Source organism: Pygocentrus nattereri, chromosome 10, assembly GCF_015220715.1.
Source record: "Pygocentrus nattereri isolate fPygNat1 chromosome 10, fPygNat1.pri, whole genome shotgun sequence".
Lineage (NCBI taxonomy): Eukaryota > Metazoa > Chordata > Actinopteri > Characiformes > Serrasalmidae > Pygocentrus > Pygocentrus nattereri.
In genome coordinates this window covers 17,924,474-17,940,006 of record NC_051220.1, presented here as the reverse complement: position 1 = coordinate 17,940,006, position 15,533 = coordinate 17,924,474, and the positions used below count along the sequence as shown (strand labels likewise).

At 39.8% G+C, this 15,533-nt stretch overlaps 1 protein-coding gene across 1 annotated transcript in view; it reads left to right on the top strand.

Moving 5' to 3' along the window:
• dnajc17 (DnaJ (Hsp40) homolog, subfamily C, member 17) overlaps nucleotides 1-15,328 on the top strand; it is a 77,764-nt gene extending 62,436 nt beyond the window's left edge. Inside the window, exon 11 of the mRNA XM_017703265.2 lies at nucleotides 15,095-15,328. Within this exon, the coding sequence (XP_017558754.1) occupies nucleotides 15,095-15,220 (126 nt within the window). The 3' untranslated portion in view covers nucleotides 15,221-15,328. The remainder of the gene's footprint in view (nucleotides 1-15,094) is intronic.
• The last annotated feature ends 205 nt before the right edge of the window (nucleotides 15,329-15,533 follow it).

Genomic DNA, 15,533 nt, shown 5'->3' with positions numbered 1-15,533 from the left:
TAGGTCTTCCTTCCCAGATGCAGTTGCTCATGCAAACGAAACAACATCGGCCCTCATCATAACATTTACCCACGACTGGAACTGCACATTTCAACAGCTCTCGTTTCTCTTCCTCCAGCCCTCCCTACCTTCTCCTTGTTAAGCTCTGCTTTTCATGCAAGTAGATCATCAACAAAATGATGAGGCTTTTTTTTTTTTATATCTGGGGCCATGTGACCACACCAAGCTTGGGGTTTCACCAGGAGGCAAGGTGGAGCTGCTTTCCTGTGTTTTCTGGTATGCCTCTTGGAGTCTGGCTTGATTACTCTGGCCCTTACTTATGAGGCGCATGGATTGTGGAGTGAGATCTTTGCCAAGCTCAGGCTGTCGTTGGTTTCACGTTTGGTATGGCTTTGTCTCAAACACCAGGACACAGAATCCCAGTTGCTTGGGGAAAAGTATTTCCAGATCTGGCTTTGGGCAGCCTTTGAGTCCTGAGTTGGGGCCTTTTGTTTATATTCATTCGTGTGTTTCTTGCAGATTTGATTCTAATGGCCTAGTAAATACAAACAAAATGACAACTGCTTTGTCTGCTTACGTCTGCATCCTCTGCGTTCCCTTTGATTTCTTCATGTCTCTGTAAGTTAATGTCAAGACAGCTCAGTTTTCTTCTACCATCTGTAGTATCATGAATCATTGTCTAGTTTAATGGCACTTAAACTAAGATGTGTGGCAGTCTTTGCGCATATAAAATTGAGAAATAACATTTGGCCCTATGAAGACTGTTTAAATGAAGTGTAACAGAGTTAATACATTTCACTACTACTTTTGTCAGCCATGTCAGTGTGATATAAAACAGCATTTTATAGTCTTCATAATTTTTGTGATTTTTTTCCAAATTTTATTGCAACAGTCTAGAGTAGAGCTTTCACACCTTCACCTTGGATCTCTTAGTAAAAATCCAGCAGTAAGTGCTGAATTCCAACTGTTATGTTATTAATGTAGGCATATAATTACATTATTTAATATATAGATGTAACAACATTATTTTATGTAAGTCTTAATAAGCCTTCATAGATTTCAATTTTATGCCATTTTAAACATATCAGCCTATGTCAGGTCTCTGTATGGCCTCATGAGTGTAGGTTGCTGTTGGCTGATTTAAGTGTTGACATAAGTGAAGTCAAAAATGACAACATTAATAATCGATTTATTGTGTATGCAAACCCAGAAAACAAGACATTGATTGCTATGAGGTGAAGAGCTAGCAAATGAGGCTATATTAATTGGAAGCTGTCCAATTACTTCACTATTTGGAGACAAGACCCCCCCCGACCCACCCACTAGCACCACTAAGCTTCCCTACGGGTTAGAAGGGGACTGTGTGTAGGTCTGGTTCAGTCCACGCTGTTAAAAGTTAAAATGTTAAAAGGTCTGAATGCTTATGGCAATCTGCATTCCACTACGTGTTTGTTAACCACATCAATGAAATACGAGCTTGTTTACACTTCTTGAGACAAATTTAGACATGGTAAGTACAGGCCGAATACCTGATAGCTTGGTGGCAAACATGCATATCAGTGTTTTAATTACATTAAACTGCATTCTTTTGTATTGTTCACTGGTTACACCTAAGGCTCCCATAACCGAGATGTCTAGGATTGAAATCAGTCTTAATTAGGCTTCACACATTGTTGAATGTAGATTGTGGTGTCCATGTAAGCTCTTCACAAAAGCTTTCCAAATATGCTCACTTTGTATTTGTACAACTTTTCATCTGGAGCATGTTGGTATGAAAAAGCAGTAGTGAAAAGAAACAGTGCTGCCTCTCCTTTGCACCCCCAAAATAAATGTATGAAGATTTGTTTTGGAAATGTGTTGAACATTACATATGCTGTAAGAAACTGAGGAGAAGCTTGGCTATTTTGACTTTTTTCTGTCAGGGTGAGACTGAGCACATCCAGCAGAAGGGGAGGAATGGGGAGTCCCTGGCTTTGGCCCTGTCTTTCGTTCATATTGTTTATTTGCTTCCCTTAATAGATCTTTGGAGGAATTTGCCAAGCATCCTCAGGATCATTCCAAATGTCCATTTTTCACTCCCCTCTCTTTTTCTTCTCTGCCTGGAGATTTTCTTTTTTTTTTTTTGCCTTCAAGCTCAACAAGGTCTCCATCACACCCACTTGTGTGATGGATGTACACTTGTAGGTATGGTAGCTCTGTAATCCTTCCCCTTCACTTTGATTTAAAAACATTCAATAACTCAATCTTAATGATGTATATTGGCAAATTAAATGTACTTAAATGTACATTTTTCCCTTCCAAATGCAGTTCAATGGCAAAGACCTGTGTGGTGTTTTTTTTATTTTGCACTAGAGGTGTGAAGTACAGTAGAAGTCAGAGACCGCCCTTCATCTGTTCAATATCCAGTCAAAATGGCTATTAAACATAAAATATTTATTATTCAGAAGATATTTCTGAGGAGATCACACATAAGATAATCCACTTGCACAAGGAAGAAGAATGTCAAAAGAAAATAAGTGACAAAACAGGAGTTTCAAGATTTAAACAAAATTGGCCTCCAAACAACTGTGCAAGACATGGTAGACCACCAAAACTGACACCATCATATAACAAGCATTTAAAGCTTTGACATTTGAGAGGGAAAAGAAAGTCAGGTTTGTCTCCTTCAGATCTTAAAATATCCACAGTAGTTTCGGTCCATCCGTCCACTGTGAGAACACAACTCGGCAATATGGGTCGGAAATAGAGGTCTCTAAGGACATGAAGTTGAAGCCCAAACCTGACTCATTCCTGCAGTCTTGAAGCCTGACCAGATCAGGTCCTCTAAACAAGTCCCAGGCTCACATGGACACACTTCTTATTTGCTTGCATTCAAATTTCTATTTGTCCTTACATCTTCTTCTTTTGGCTGCTCCCTTTAGGGGTTGCCATAGCGGATCATCTGCCTCCATCTTGCCCTATCCATTGCCTCCTCTACTTTCACACCAACCATCTCCATGTCCACCTTCACTACATCCATAAACCTTCTCTGAGGTCTACCTCTTCTCCTTCTACCCGGCAGCTCCATCTCCAACATTCTTAGCCCAATATATCCACTATTCCTCCTCAACACATGTCCAAACCATCTCAACCTGGCCTCTCTGGCTTTATCTCCAAACTGCTCCATCTTCACTGTCCCTCTGATCTGCTCATTTCTAATCTTATGCAGCCTTGTCACTCCCAATGAAAATCTCAGCATCTTCATCTCTGCCACCTCCAGCTCAGCCTCCTGTCTTTTAGAGAGCCACAGTCTCTAGCCATACATCATAGCAGGACGCACTACTGTCTTGTAAACCTTCCCTTTCACTCTTGCTGCTATCCTTCTGTCACACATCAGCCCTGACATCCGTCTCCACCCACTCCATCCTGCCTGCATCCTCTTCCTCACCTCTTTTTTGCACTGTCCATTGCTCTGGATGGTTGACCCAAGATATTTGAAGTCACCTTTATGGACCTCTACTCCTTGCATCTTCACCTTTCCACCTGCCTCCCTCTCATTCACACACATGTATTCCGTCTTGTCTCTACTGACCTTCATTCCTCTCCTCTCCAGTGCAAACCTCCACCTCTCCAGATTCTCTTCCACCAGCTCTCTACTCTCACCACAGATTACAATGTCATCTGCAAACATCATGGTCCATGGAGCCTCCTGCCTGACCTCATCTGTCAACCTTTCCATCACCATTGCAAGCAAGAAGGGGCTCAAAGATGATCCCTGATGTAACCCTACCTTCACCTTGAAACCATTTGTCACTCCAACTGCACACGTCACCACTGTCTCACTATCCTCATACATGTCCTGCACCACTCTAACATACTTTTCAGCTACACCTGACTTCCTCATACAGTACCACAGTTCCTGTCTTGGCACCCTATCATATGCCTTCCCTAGATCCACAAAGACACAATGTAGCTCCTTCTGACCTTATCTGTACTTCTCTACCAACACTCTCAACGCAAAAATTGCATCTGTGGTACTCTTTCTGGGCATGAAACCAGACTGTTGCTCACTGATCTGAACCTCTCTCCTTAGCCTTGCTTCAACAACTCTTTCCCATACCTTCTTGGTGTGGCTCATCAACTTTATACCTCTGTAGTTACTGCAGCTCTGCACATCACCCTTGTTCTTAAAAATGGGGACCAGTACACTGCTTCTCCACTCATCAGGCATCCTCTCACTCTCCAGGATTTTGTTAAACAACCTGGATAAAAAGTCCACTGCCTTCTCTCCTAAACATCTCCATACCTCCACAGGTATGTCATCTGGACCAACTGCCTTTCCATTCTTCATCCTTTTTAAAGCTGCCCTCACTTCCACCTTACTAATTCTCTGCACTTCCTGATCCACTATCTCTCCCCCCGTTGTCCTCCTCTCTCTCTTGTTTTCCTCATTCATTAGTTCTTCAAAGTACTCCTTCCATCTACTCATCACTCTCTGTTCACTCACTAGTACATTTCCCTCTCTATCCTTTATCAGCGTAACCTGCTGTCCTTTCCAGCTCTATCTCTCTGTTTAGCCAAACGATACAAGTCCTTTACTCCTTCTTTACTGTCCAGCCTCTCATACAGCTCATCATAGGCCTGAGCCTTTGCCTTTGCCACCATTCTTTTCGTTATGCGACTAGCCTCACAGTACTCCTGCCTACTTCCTTCATCTCTCTGGTTATCCAACTTTTTCTTAGCTGCCTTCTTCTTCTGAATACTCTCCTGGACTTCCTCATTCCACCACCAACTTTCCTTGTCTTCTTTCCTCTGACCAGACGAAACACCCAACACATTTTTGCCAGTTTCTCTCACCACCTTAGCTGTAGTTTCCAAGTCCTCAGGTAGCTCCTCACTGCCCCCAAGGGCCTGTTGCAGTTTTTCCCTGAACTGCCTGCAACCATCCTCCTCCTTCAGCTTCCACCATCTAATCTTTGGCTCTGTCTTCACTCTCTTCCTCTTCTTTGTTTCTAATCTCATTCTACAGACAACCACTTTCCCCTGGTACCACTTTACAATCTCCAATTTCCTTTAGGTGGCATCTCCTGCTAAGGATATAATCCACCTGTGTGCACCTCCCTCCACTCTTGTATGTCACCCTGTGTTCTTCCCTCTTCTGAAAATACGTGTCCACCACAGCCATTTCCATTCTCTTTGCAAAATCTACAACCATCTGACCTTCCGCATTTATGTCTTTCACACCATACATACCCAGCACCTCTTCATCCTCTCTGTTCCCTTCACCAACATGCCCATTAAAGTCTGCACCAATCACCAATCTCTCCTCTCTAGGGACACCATCTACCACTTCATCCATCTTACTCTAAAATTCCTCTTTCTCCTCTAACTTACAACCAACCTGTGGTGCATATGAACTGACCACATTCAAAATTACACCATCAACCTCCAACTTCAGGCTCATGATCCTGTCCGACACTCTTTTTACATCCAGAACACTTTTCATAAGCTGTTCCTTTAGGATTATCTCTACTCTGTTTCTCTTCCTCTCTACACCATGATAGAACAGTTTGAATCCACCTCCAATGTTCCTGGCCTTGCTTCCTTTCCATCTGGTCTCCTGGACACACAGAATATCTACCTTCCTTCTCTCCATCATGTCTGCAAGCTCTCTGCCTTTACCAGTCATTCTACCTATGTTCAGAGTTCCTACTCTAACCTCCACACTCCTGCCTTTCCTTCTCTCTCGCTGCCTTCTAACCCGCCTTCCTCCTCTCCTCTTTGATGGTCTTCGACCTACAGTAGTCCAATTTCCACCGGCACCCTGCTGGTCAACAGCACTGGAGGCGTTGTGAACCCGGGCAATCATATTTGTGATCCGCATGATAGTTTTGGCACAAGTTTTACGCCGGATGCCCTTCCTGACGCAACCCTCACCATTTATCCGGGCTTGGGACCGGCACCAGAAGTACACAAAGTACACCCCTAATGGCGGGTTTCTATTTGTCCTTAAATGATGCAAACAAATGTATAATCACAAAGACAGTTTTACAGTGATTTGCTTTGTTAATGAGCACTTGAGTTGGTGGAATAAACTAGTATCTTACACATTTGTGATACACTAACAGTATAGATTGTCAGTACATTTAATGGCATTGTCAGTCATACCTGGCAGAAAACAGTGTGCACCTATTGCTGCTTTGTCAGGCTTAACACACTTCGGCAAGCTTAGCAAGCAACTTGGAAATCTCTCCAGCACTTATATAAAATGTGTATATATAACATATCATCTGTGATGTGATTGTAACTGATGATTACTGACTTTGGCTGTTCCAAATGCATGAATTCAAGTGCAAACTAAAGGCGTGTGTAAGAAAGACAGACCACTAATTTTGTTTAGTGTATTTATTTACAAATCTTCTACACTAAAAACAAAAACGACTCATTAGAAAACAGACCCAAACCTGGCCCGAACACCTATATTTTATTAGGCCCCATCTAGCTCAGGTTAGGAATCAGACATATTAATTGAAAGAATGTGAGAAAGGAAGCCATTACTGAGGAAAAGTGAATGAAGTAAAGAACCTGCTGATGTTCTCTGACCACCTCAGTCCAGATCTCAACATTATTGAATGTGTTTGGGATTACTAGGATTGTGAGAAGCAGACAATGTAACCAATGTCTAAGACTGAACTTTGGAGCTGTGGAAAAATTTCCCTGCAGATTTCTTTGTAAAACTTAAATCTGTTGTCCTGAGAAGAGCAGAAGCAGCAATAATGGCAAATAGTGAACACTAAATGCTGAGAATTGTATATTAAATTTAGTTGTTCTGTTTTTTCTGCTTTTTTCGTGACACTTTAAAATGTATAGTACTGTGAATAAATTATTTAGCTACATTATCCTGGTGGTAAACTAAATAAAAAAAAAAAACTTTAGACATCAAACGGTTCTTGTCTTATCACCTACAGCAGTAAAGAGGGACATTCTCTTTTCATGTTAAAATTAGTTTTGAGTTAAATCTGATAACCATTTAACACCATCTTAACACCAATGCAGTCATATGGTCATCCAGCTTTAGCCTTCACTGTGCAGAGTGTATATTGTATTGTACAGTGTTTTTTTTTTTTTTTCTTTCTCGGTCCCTTCTATACGTTGCACTCTTCATTCACATCATCAGACGCTTTACAAGAATAGAACATGCTAATCCCTGCCTCCCGGGCTTTGGCTTCTGGCTTTGTTCCTCAACAAAGTGGAGGAAGTTAGTCTTCTCCTACGAACAAACGCAAAGCAAACACAATATTAGGAAGTTGTGTTTTGAGCCACATAGTGAAGAACACCACTTTAAAAGAGCTCACAGGCACCTCGTCTCTCCCCATAGTCACTGTAGTCTTTACTGATTCTAGAAAGCTTGCATTTCTCTCATTGCAGGCTTTGAGTTGGTGCTGTTCTCCAGCATGTGGTTGCCTGGAACTGGTGTTTGTTTGAGTTAGTGAGGAGACTGGGGCGCACACTTCTCTTGTACATAACACTCTCACTTAATGATCTCTAAATAAGTGTTTGGCTGTCATTAATCAAGTCAGCCACATCCTGCTGACATTAAAGAATGAGAGAAACCAAGAACAAAATGAAGAAAGCAGATCTACAGGCTGGAGTGGAGCTGATGGAGCAGAAACCTGTGTTTGCAGAGATGTGTCTTTGGTTAAAAGTTCCTTTTTTTATCATAAAATCTAGTCGTGCACCAAAATGAAAATTAGCTTAGCTGAAAACCAGAAGTTTATTTTAAAAAATGCTTTGACATAAATGTACTAAATGTAAAAACTACAAGGCAAAGTTATTACAGTTTGTAGACTACAGTATGTATAACATCAGTATGTGTAAAATCCAGCGTCCTCAATAACAGAACAGTTGGTCATCCAAAGAAATGGATTTCTTGATTTTTTTTTTTTTTGTTATACTTTGCACTTTTACACCCTTGTTTAGGAACTTTTTTTTTCATCGTTACAAAAACTGAGGCATAGATAGCACTGGCGTACCCTAGGGACTTCTTCTGTTGTTTTGCTATGTTCTGCATATAGAGTAGAATGCGGTACTCTCAAGAAGTTCTCAGGTGTTGTACTGCCTCTTAATATGTAGGGTGAACAATGATTACAAATTGCTTGTTTAATGTCTTAAATTGTTTGTTTGGTCTGAGCTGACTGGTGCAGGAAAGAGAAGGAAATGCACAGCAATTTTCTTCATTATTTCTTACTTTTACGATAATTGAAATCATATGCTAATTGTTAGATTTTTACCTATGTAATATTTTGGGGGGTGGATTCAGCCCACAGCCCATTAGCTACATTAGCTTCACAGATCAAATGTAAATATAAAGAAGTGAAATAGGCAGCTCGTCTATGTTGGGAGTAAGGGGCTGTCATATAGCTGTCATCATCATGATAAATGATGTGTCTAAATATTTATACTAATACATTTTTAACACTAAGATACCTTTAAAACATCAGTAGTAGTGCAGGCTAAAACCGCACGCTGCATGTCAAGACAAACAGTCTTAGCAACATTTTTAAAGTAGTCTTTTAAAGCAGTCAGACTACATTGGGCAAATACCTATGGACAAATCAGCAGCATGGTGGAAAACTTCAGTTCTGTCCTTTGCCCACCACAAACATTACATTTTCGAAACATGAGGTCACTCTTGCTGTCAGTGGACGTCTGTGATTGGAAACTGTTGCATGTGATTTTCATGTTCAGCTTCATCTGAGCCCTGTGTTCACATGATGAAAGTAATGTTATTGAATTACTGAAAGAAAGAAAAACATACAGATACATTTTGCCTACTCAGACACTCATACTTTAACTGAGTGATTTTAGAGGGGGGGGGGGTCTTTCGAGTCAGATTTGAGTACGTATAGCAGTCTGATTATTCTGTATTAACTATTCAAACAAATATGCACTTGTGATATTGTATGTATTTATTTATTCATTTAGCATAAAAAATTAACAACCCCTGAAAATTTGTTTGCAGAAATATTACTTTAAAGGTGTGGCCAATAAGGGTGGCCTAGATTTCACCTCTAAAAGCAGCAGCAGTTGCTATGATAGAGTGACCGTATTTAAATACATGTGCATGAGAGTGCCTCATGTAGGGGGCCCTGTCTGTGAAGTTATCTTCAGACATGTGATTATTTATGAGGAGAAAAATAACCCTCTTCATTCTGGAGCACTTTAGCCTTTTCTCACTTTAAGTAGATGAGAAAATGATGAAATATGGTGAAAGGTCTGAGGATGTTCTGGTAGTCATCTTCTCGAATCATTGCCTCGTGCTCTAAAAGCAAAGTTTCTGCTGCTCTTAGTTTGTCAGCTGTAGTACACACACCTATGCACACATTTGAGGCTGCACGGAGGGCTGCGGTTTGATGGGTTCCAGTCCATCCTCTGTGTGAGCTGTGTGCTGCTGTCTGGAGATAAGAGTGCATGTGTATGTGTGTTTGTGTGAGAAGGCCTCAGTCTCTGCTTTATCATTAATCTAAACAAGCTGTGTGACTCATCCAGAGAGACAGAGACTTGAGTCTGAATGAAGAGTGTTTCAGCCTTGAAACATCCTTCGTCTGACGTAAGCATTATGAAGCAAGCCTCAGGCACAAGCGTTCCTCTTCCATATGGAACCCACCACACTTTCAGCACTAACACCCTGAGGCTGAACACACTCTGTACCAGGGTTAGGTTTTTGCCGCTGAGCTCATGATATGATACTAATGACAACGCATGTGTCATGTTTAAATATACAAACGCAATTCCAAAAAAGCTGGCACTGTAGAGAAAATGCAGAGGAAAACAGAAAGCGGTGATTTGTGAATTGTTGGGTTTTTTTTCCCCGAAGTATTTAATTGAAAACAACACAAAGAATACATATTTAATCATTCACCGTGTCAGTGGTATTATTTCTTGTAAATATATATTAATTCCAAATTTAATGCCTCCAACACTATCCAAAAAGTTGGGACAGGAGCAGTGTATGGGATGTTTGTGGAATGATCAAAGCACCTGTTTTGGAACTTTCTACAAGTAACAGGTGACGCTATCAAGATTTACTGTAGAAGAAGCATTCACTAAAGGCTCCCTTTTGAAAAACTGCATGAGGAAATGGTCCAGCATTTTAAGAACAATCATAACCAAAACACGGTGGCAAAGAATTTAGGATTTTAGAATTTTATTTCATCATCGACAGTCCATAACATTATTAAAAGATTCAGAGAATCTAGAGAAATCTGTTTATTTGACCTTTACCCACTCAGGTGGCATTGCATTAAAACTAACATTGTTCAGTAATGAATATAATTACTCATGATCTCATGATGATGAAATGCCTCATGATGTAATGTTGTGATGTAACATGGTAGTAAGTGTGTGTGTGTAATATATAATATAGGTACATATAAGTAAATAAATATATATATATATATATATATATACACACACATATATATATATATATATATATATATATATATATATATATATATATATATATATATAAATAATAAAGGTAAAAATAGAAATCACTGTTGTCTGTTTTTATTTACAGTTTTCTGCTCCCAACTTTTTTTTGCAATTGATTTTGTCCATATTGTCACAATATGACAGTTTACTATCACGATAGTTAAAGCTCAAAAGGAAACAAGATATCTGATACGGAATCCATAAGAGTTGGTTTTCTTAATAAATCTTGAATGCTGTGGGAGCTTGTTGTATAGAACAGTAAAACAGTTGTCTGCAGGCATGTTCTCATATTTTGGAGCCTCTGGCAAAAGCTTTAGGGACCTGAGAATTAAAAAAACTGTTTATCTGAGCAGTAAGCATTTATTTCTGCTGGAAAAACACATCTAATTTAAATAACATTCATATAATAAGAAGTTATTTTACATATGTAATTTATTGTAGTTATCTTCAGTACTTGGTTTGGCTTGTTATTCGTGATAAATTATCAATGCTTCTAACACATTTTCCTAGTTTAACCCTTCAGACCACCTGTAGTTCCAGGTTAAAGCTCAGCTGCTCACATGCTGCATATTGCTTTGATAGAATCTGCAAGTGCAGCCATTTCAATCAAGCTTTTAACTGGCTTTTAAAGAGTGTCAGTGAGAGAATACAGTTGGAGAACACATGGAGAACACGTACTGTGGACCCAAAACCAAAGCTGAATTTAGGTGCCCTTGAGAGCCTTGAAGATTTAGCTTAGCTAGAAAACAGTTGCCTAGTTAGCCCAGTAAGTTGTGAGTAGTACCTTTAACAGATTGATAGCATCAAGTTAAAGCAAGTCATTAACCCAGGAATAAAGGAGAGGTTTTATTTTGCACTATATTATATTATCCTGGTATTACACAAACATTGAGTAGGCTTATAAGCATGAACAGTGTTGCCTCATAAAAAGTTTTGTTCAACCACTATAAAATGCCAGAATATAGGCTGTGTTCCAGATCACTACCACAAACATTCAGAATACAGTGTTATACAAACAAAAGACAATATCCATTTCTGATAACATTCTTGCCTGCCAGATGAAGGTCGAAGTTGTGCCCACTGTGGAGTATATTGTGCAAACCACTGCTGTTGAAGAAACCTTACAATATTTAATGGGTTTTTATAGCTCCTGCCAGTGGGTGAACACTGTGTATTGCCTGGTGCCTTTGACCACAGTATTTCACATTTCGCTCACTAAAAGTGCAGAGTCTGTGGCCTGAGTGTTTGCTTGGGCACTAATTAGCTAATTTCCTCAAATCAGACAAAGTATTGTATGAATTTGTCTGGCTGGAGGATGGTTTTGAGAAGCATGTGATGTTCTGTTGTGCATGTATCATCAGTTTCTGACAGGCACAAAGCACAAGTTTATTCTTTACTGGGAGTTTAGGGAGCACAACATTCAAAAGCGGGACTTGAGGCGCATCTGCAGGTTTCAGTAATAATGTTTAAACTGGCTGACTATATCATTAAAAACATTGATTTCTTCACACCATTCACTGGTTTGACTGGTATAATGGGGGAAAAATGGAGTGAATGTGGATGACTTATTTAGGGTACACTTAACTGTTTTAGTTTCTGAATTATATTTGCTATTCTAAATAGCCTGTAGGTATTGGTGCTGTCCAAAGAAAAACAAGCATCTCCAAAATGGGAACTTTGCAGGAGAAGGCAAAACCATTCTTAACTTTTAATGCAAGTTAATCTGAAGAAATTTAATTACAAGCAATTTTGGAGCATTTTTATTGGTCCATTCATAATGAAATTTTTGCACAATGTTAAGGACAACTGCTGAGCTTTGTTTTTGGATAGTGACATGATTAACATTGTTCTGCCCACAAATTTTTCATTTTTCGCTACAAGATTTATTGGTGTGGCCAGTACAAATTTGTTCTGCCCACCCCAGGCCCCCCTTGATCTATGGATATATATTGATATACAGCAGTGGATATGAACTCACAGATAATTACGTAAATATCAGTGCAAGGGTTTAAAAATGAAGAACGAGATAAAACAGAATTGATTCAGTGATTCAGCAATTAGTCATACAGACACAGCTCTATATCACAAACACATGCAAAAATGCTGCCTCTTGACCCATTCTGAGTTAGCGCAGAAGCTAACTACAGTCTAGGGGAGAAAGGCAGGGGAAAGCCCTGGGGGTGATGACTGACATCATCGCTGTTTATAACCCAAGCCTATGACAGCGTGGACTGATGAGCTCAGCCGTGCCACTCGGACTGGTTTTGTCTTTCTGCTGTGGCCGGTGAGGTTTGTGTTCGTGTGGTTTTTCAGCTTGACTCTGGCTGCCCACCTTTGTCTGTATTTGACATTGGGTTCCATTCTGATTCATGTGTTTCAAAACATGATGAGCAAACACATTGTCAGTGTGAAACACCTCAAGGTGTCATCAGGCTTCAGCATGCACACCTGTTCTGTATGTAAATCTCTGAAGATCGAGGTCACTGCATGTCCACAAGAGGGCGCAGCGGAACTGTGAGGATAGTGAAGATGAAATGTGGAGAGGGGAAAAATGTTGGCAATGTGTGCTTTTGTTGGGTTTAATTGAAGATGCAACAGTTGTTTATTTACTTAATTGAGCTTGCGTGATGTTTGGTGGTTAGGCGGTGGACAAGAGGCTTGAGCTCACACGAGAGGAATGCTAATGGCAGCTCACTCCTTCCTGCATGCTGCCCCGCACCAAGCACATTATTTTCTCTCTCTCTCTCTCTCTCTCTCTCTCTCTCTCTCTCTCTCTCTCTTTCTCTTTCTCTTATCCCATCTCTTCTCTTTATTCCCTCTTCATTTTTTTCCCTCCATTTGCACATCACTCAGCAGAATGCAGGAGACCCCAATCATCTCTTCCAGATGGTTTACCTTACAGAAACTCTTTGTATCTTCTGCCTTTCCAAGTCTTCACACACACACACACACACACACACGCCAAGATGAACCCACGCCTTCCTCCCAGCTCACTGTCTTGTTAAGTGGATGCATCTTTAGCCCTGAACTGTTCATTGAGACTCAGGTTTGTTTCATTCTTTCTCTGTTGTGTTTAGTTTCCTTTACTGTAGTACTACAGTTCTGTAGTTGCCTCCAGGCTTATTTTTTTTGGTTCTCAGTCTTGCAAGCCACACTCTTGTAGTCTTGCAGGGACAGACATGATCTCGTAAAAGGTAAAAGAACATCTGGGGGCAACCTTGGGAAATTTGGGGTTAAATGTGGGTGGGAACAAATTGAGTGTGAAATTTCTAAACCTTTTAACGGATGGTCTCTTTCTTATTGAACATTGTGATTGATCAGTTGGCTTGTTGACTTAAAAGACACAGCCATACTTTGTGTTGGGGCTAAATGAGGGCAAATTACTCAGATATGGTGTCTTTTACATCACTTCTGATTAAGTCTTACAGCTGAATTATTTTTTATTGTGGACACATCAGATAGAGGGCAAAAAGTCTGGTGGTAGCCATGCAGACTAACACAGGGTAAAATGTAACTGTAATTTTCTCTAGTTAAATTGGTTAAAACCGAACATGCTTCTAGTCATGTCCTCGTTTTTCCACAGCAGCGTCATCTCTGAAGTTTGAGGGAATCAGACAGATGTTTCTTCAGACTGTTTTTATACCATAAAAGTAACTTTTTCAATCCCAATGATTTTTTGATTACAGTGTTCTGTGTTTAAGTTACATAATTCACACCTATATTTTAATCACTCTCTTCCATAACAGTGTGTTAAAGCCACCAAACACCTCACAATGAGAACTAGCCAGGCTAATAAAATAAACAATGAGAGTAGCCCATATCATCCCATATAGAATCGAAATAGTTTAATTGTTGGAGGTTTTTATGTACAGATTAATCAAAAATGTGCTTTAGATATTATATAAATACTTTGTGATCAAACATTTGCCACATTAAGCAGCCTTTTTTCATTAACATTCATTGATGTGTCAGGACTAAATGAGGGCAAATTAATATTTATTGATATCTATATGAATGTAATTTTTATGTATTTATGTTGGAAAGATGCAACAAAATGGTACTGAATTCCTTGTGTTTTGCATCAGTTTTACCAGACTTTTTAGTAATTGTTATAATGAGCCACTCCATCTGTTACATTTGTACTCGGCTGTATTGTTCATAAGTATATCACTGCTGTCCAAAAAAGCATTTTTGTCAGGTTTCATTTTTCCCCCTCGTTCAACACAGCTTTTCCAACACAGCAGCTGTCCTGTACATTAAACATTGTGTGAAAAATTCATGATGAATGGACCAATAGAAATGCATCAAAGTCACTTGAAATTAAATCTTTTTAACATTAACTTACAGTAAAGTTAAGAACATTGCTATCTGCTATTGCTATTTTGGAGATACTTGTTTTTCTTCAGACAGCGGTAATATGTTTTAATTTGTAACAGAGATGTGTAAGTTGCAAACAAAATGATCAATTTAGCTCCAGTACCTTTAAATTGCAAAGCAAAAAAAGAATTTTTTTTAGAATGTGGCTGCCCTTCCCAACAAACGGTACCAGATTTCACATCGTCATATGTTTTGCCATTTGTTACAAACACATTCACTTTCTGTGTTTGTGCTTTTGCAGAACTCTCTGAGCAGCGAGCGGGATTATGAGAGCCTGGTGCTGATGCGCATGAGGCAGGCAGCGGAACGACAGAGGCTGATTGAGCAAATGCAGAAGGAGGATGAGGAGGAGGCAGCGAAAACCTGACCGCATCATTAAAGGATCCTTCATTACTGCTCTTTAATTTCTGTCTTTATTTTGACAGTAATTCAAGTCCTCACAAATCAATAAAGTATTTTCTTTGGTAAAAGCTGAGAGTTGGGCTCACGTAACTCGATGTGCTCCGAGGGTGTGTCTTGGCAGAGAAAATAATTTACATTAAGGAAGCGTGCAGCCTAGCCTGTGAATGGCTTCAATCAGTCGGCAGACAGCCCGAAACCGCTGACCATGTCTCTCAGGGTAACTTTTTGGACGCAGAACTCATTCTTGTCCAGTACTGAAGTCAATTAGTGCTGCTTTG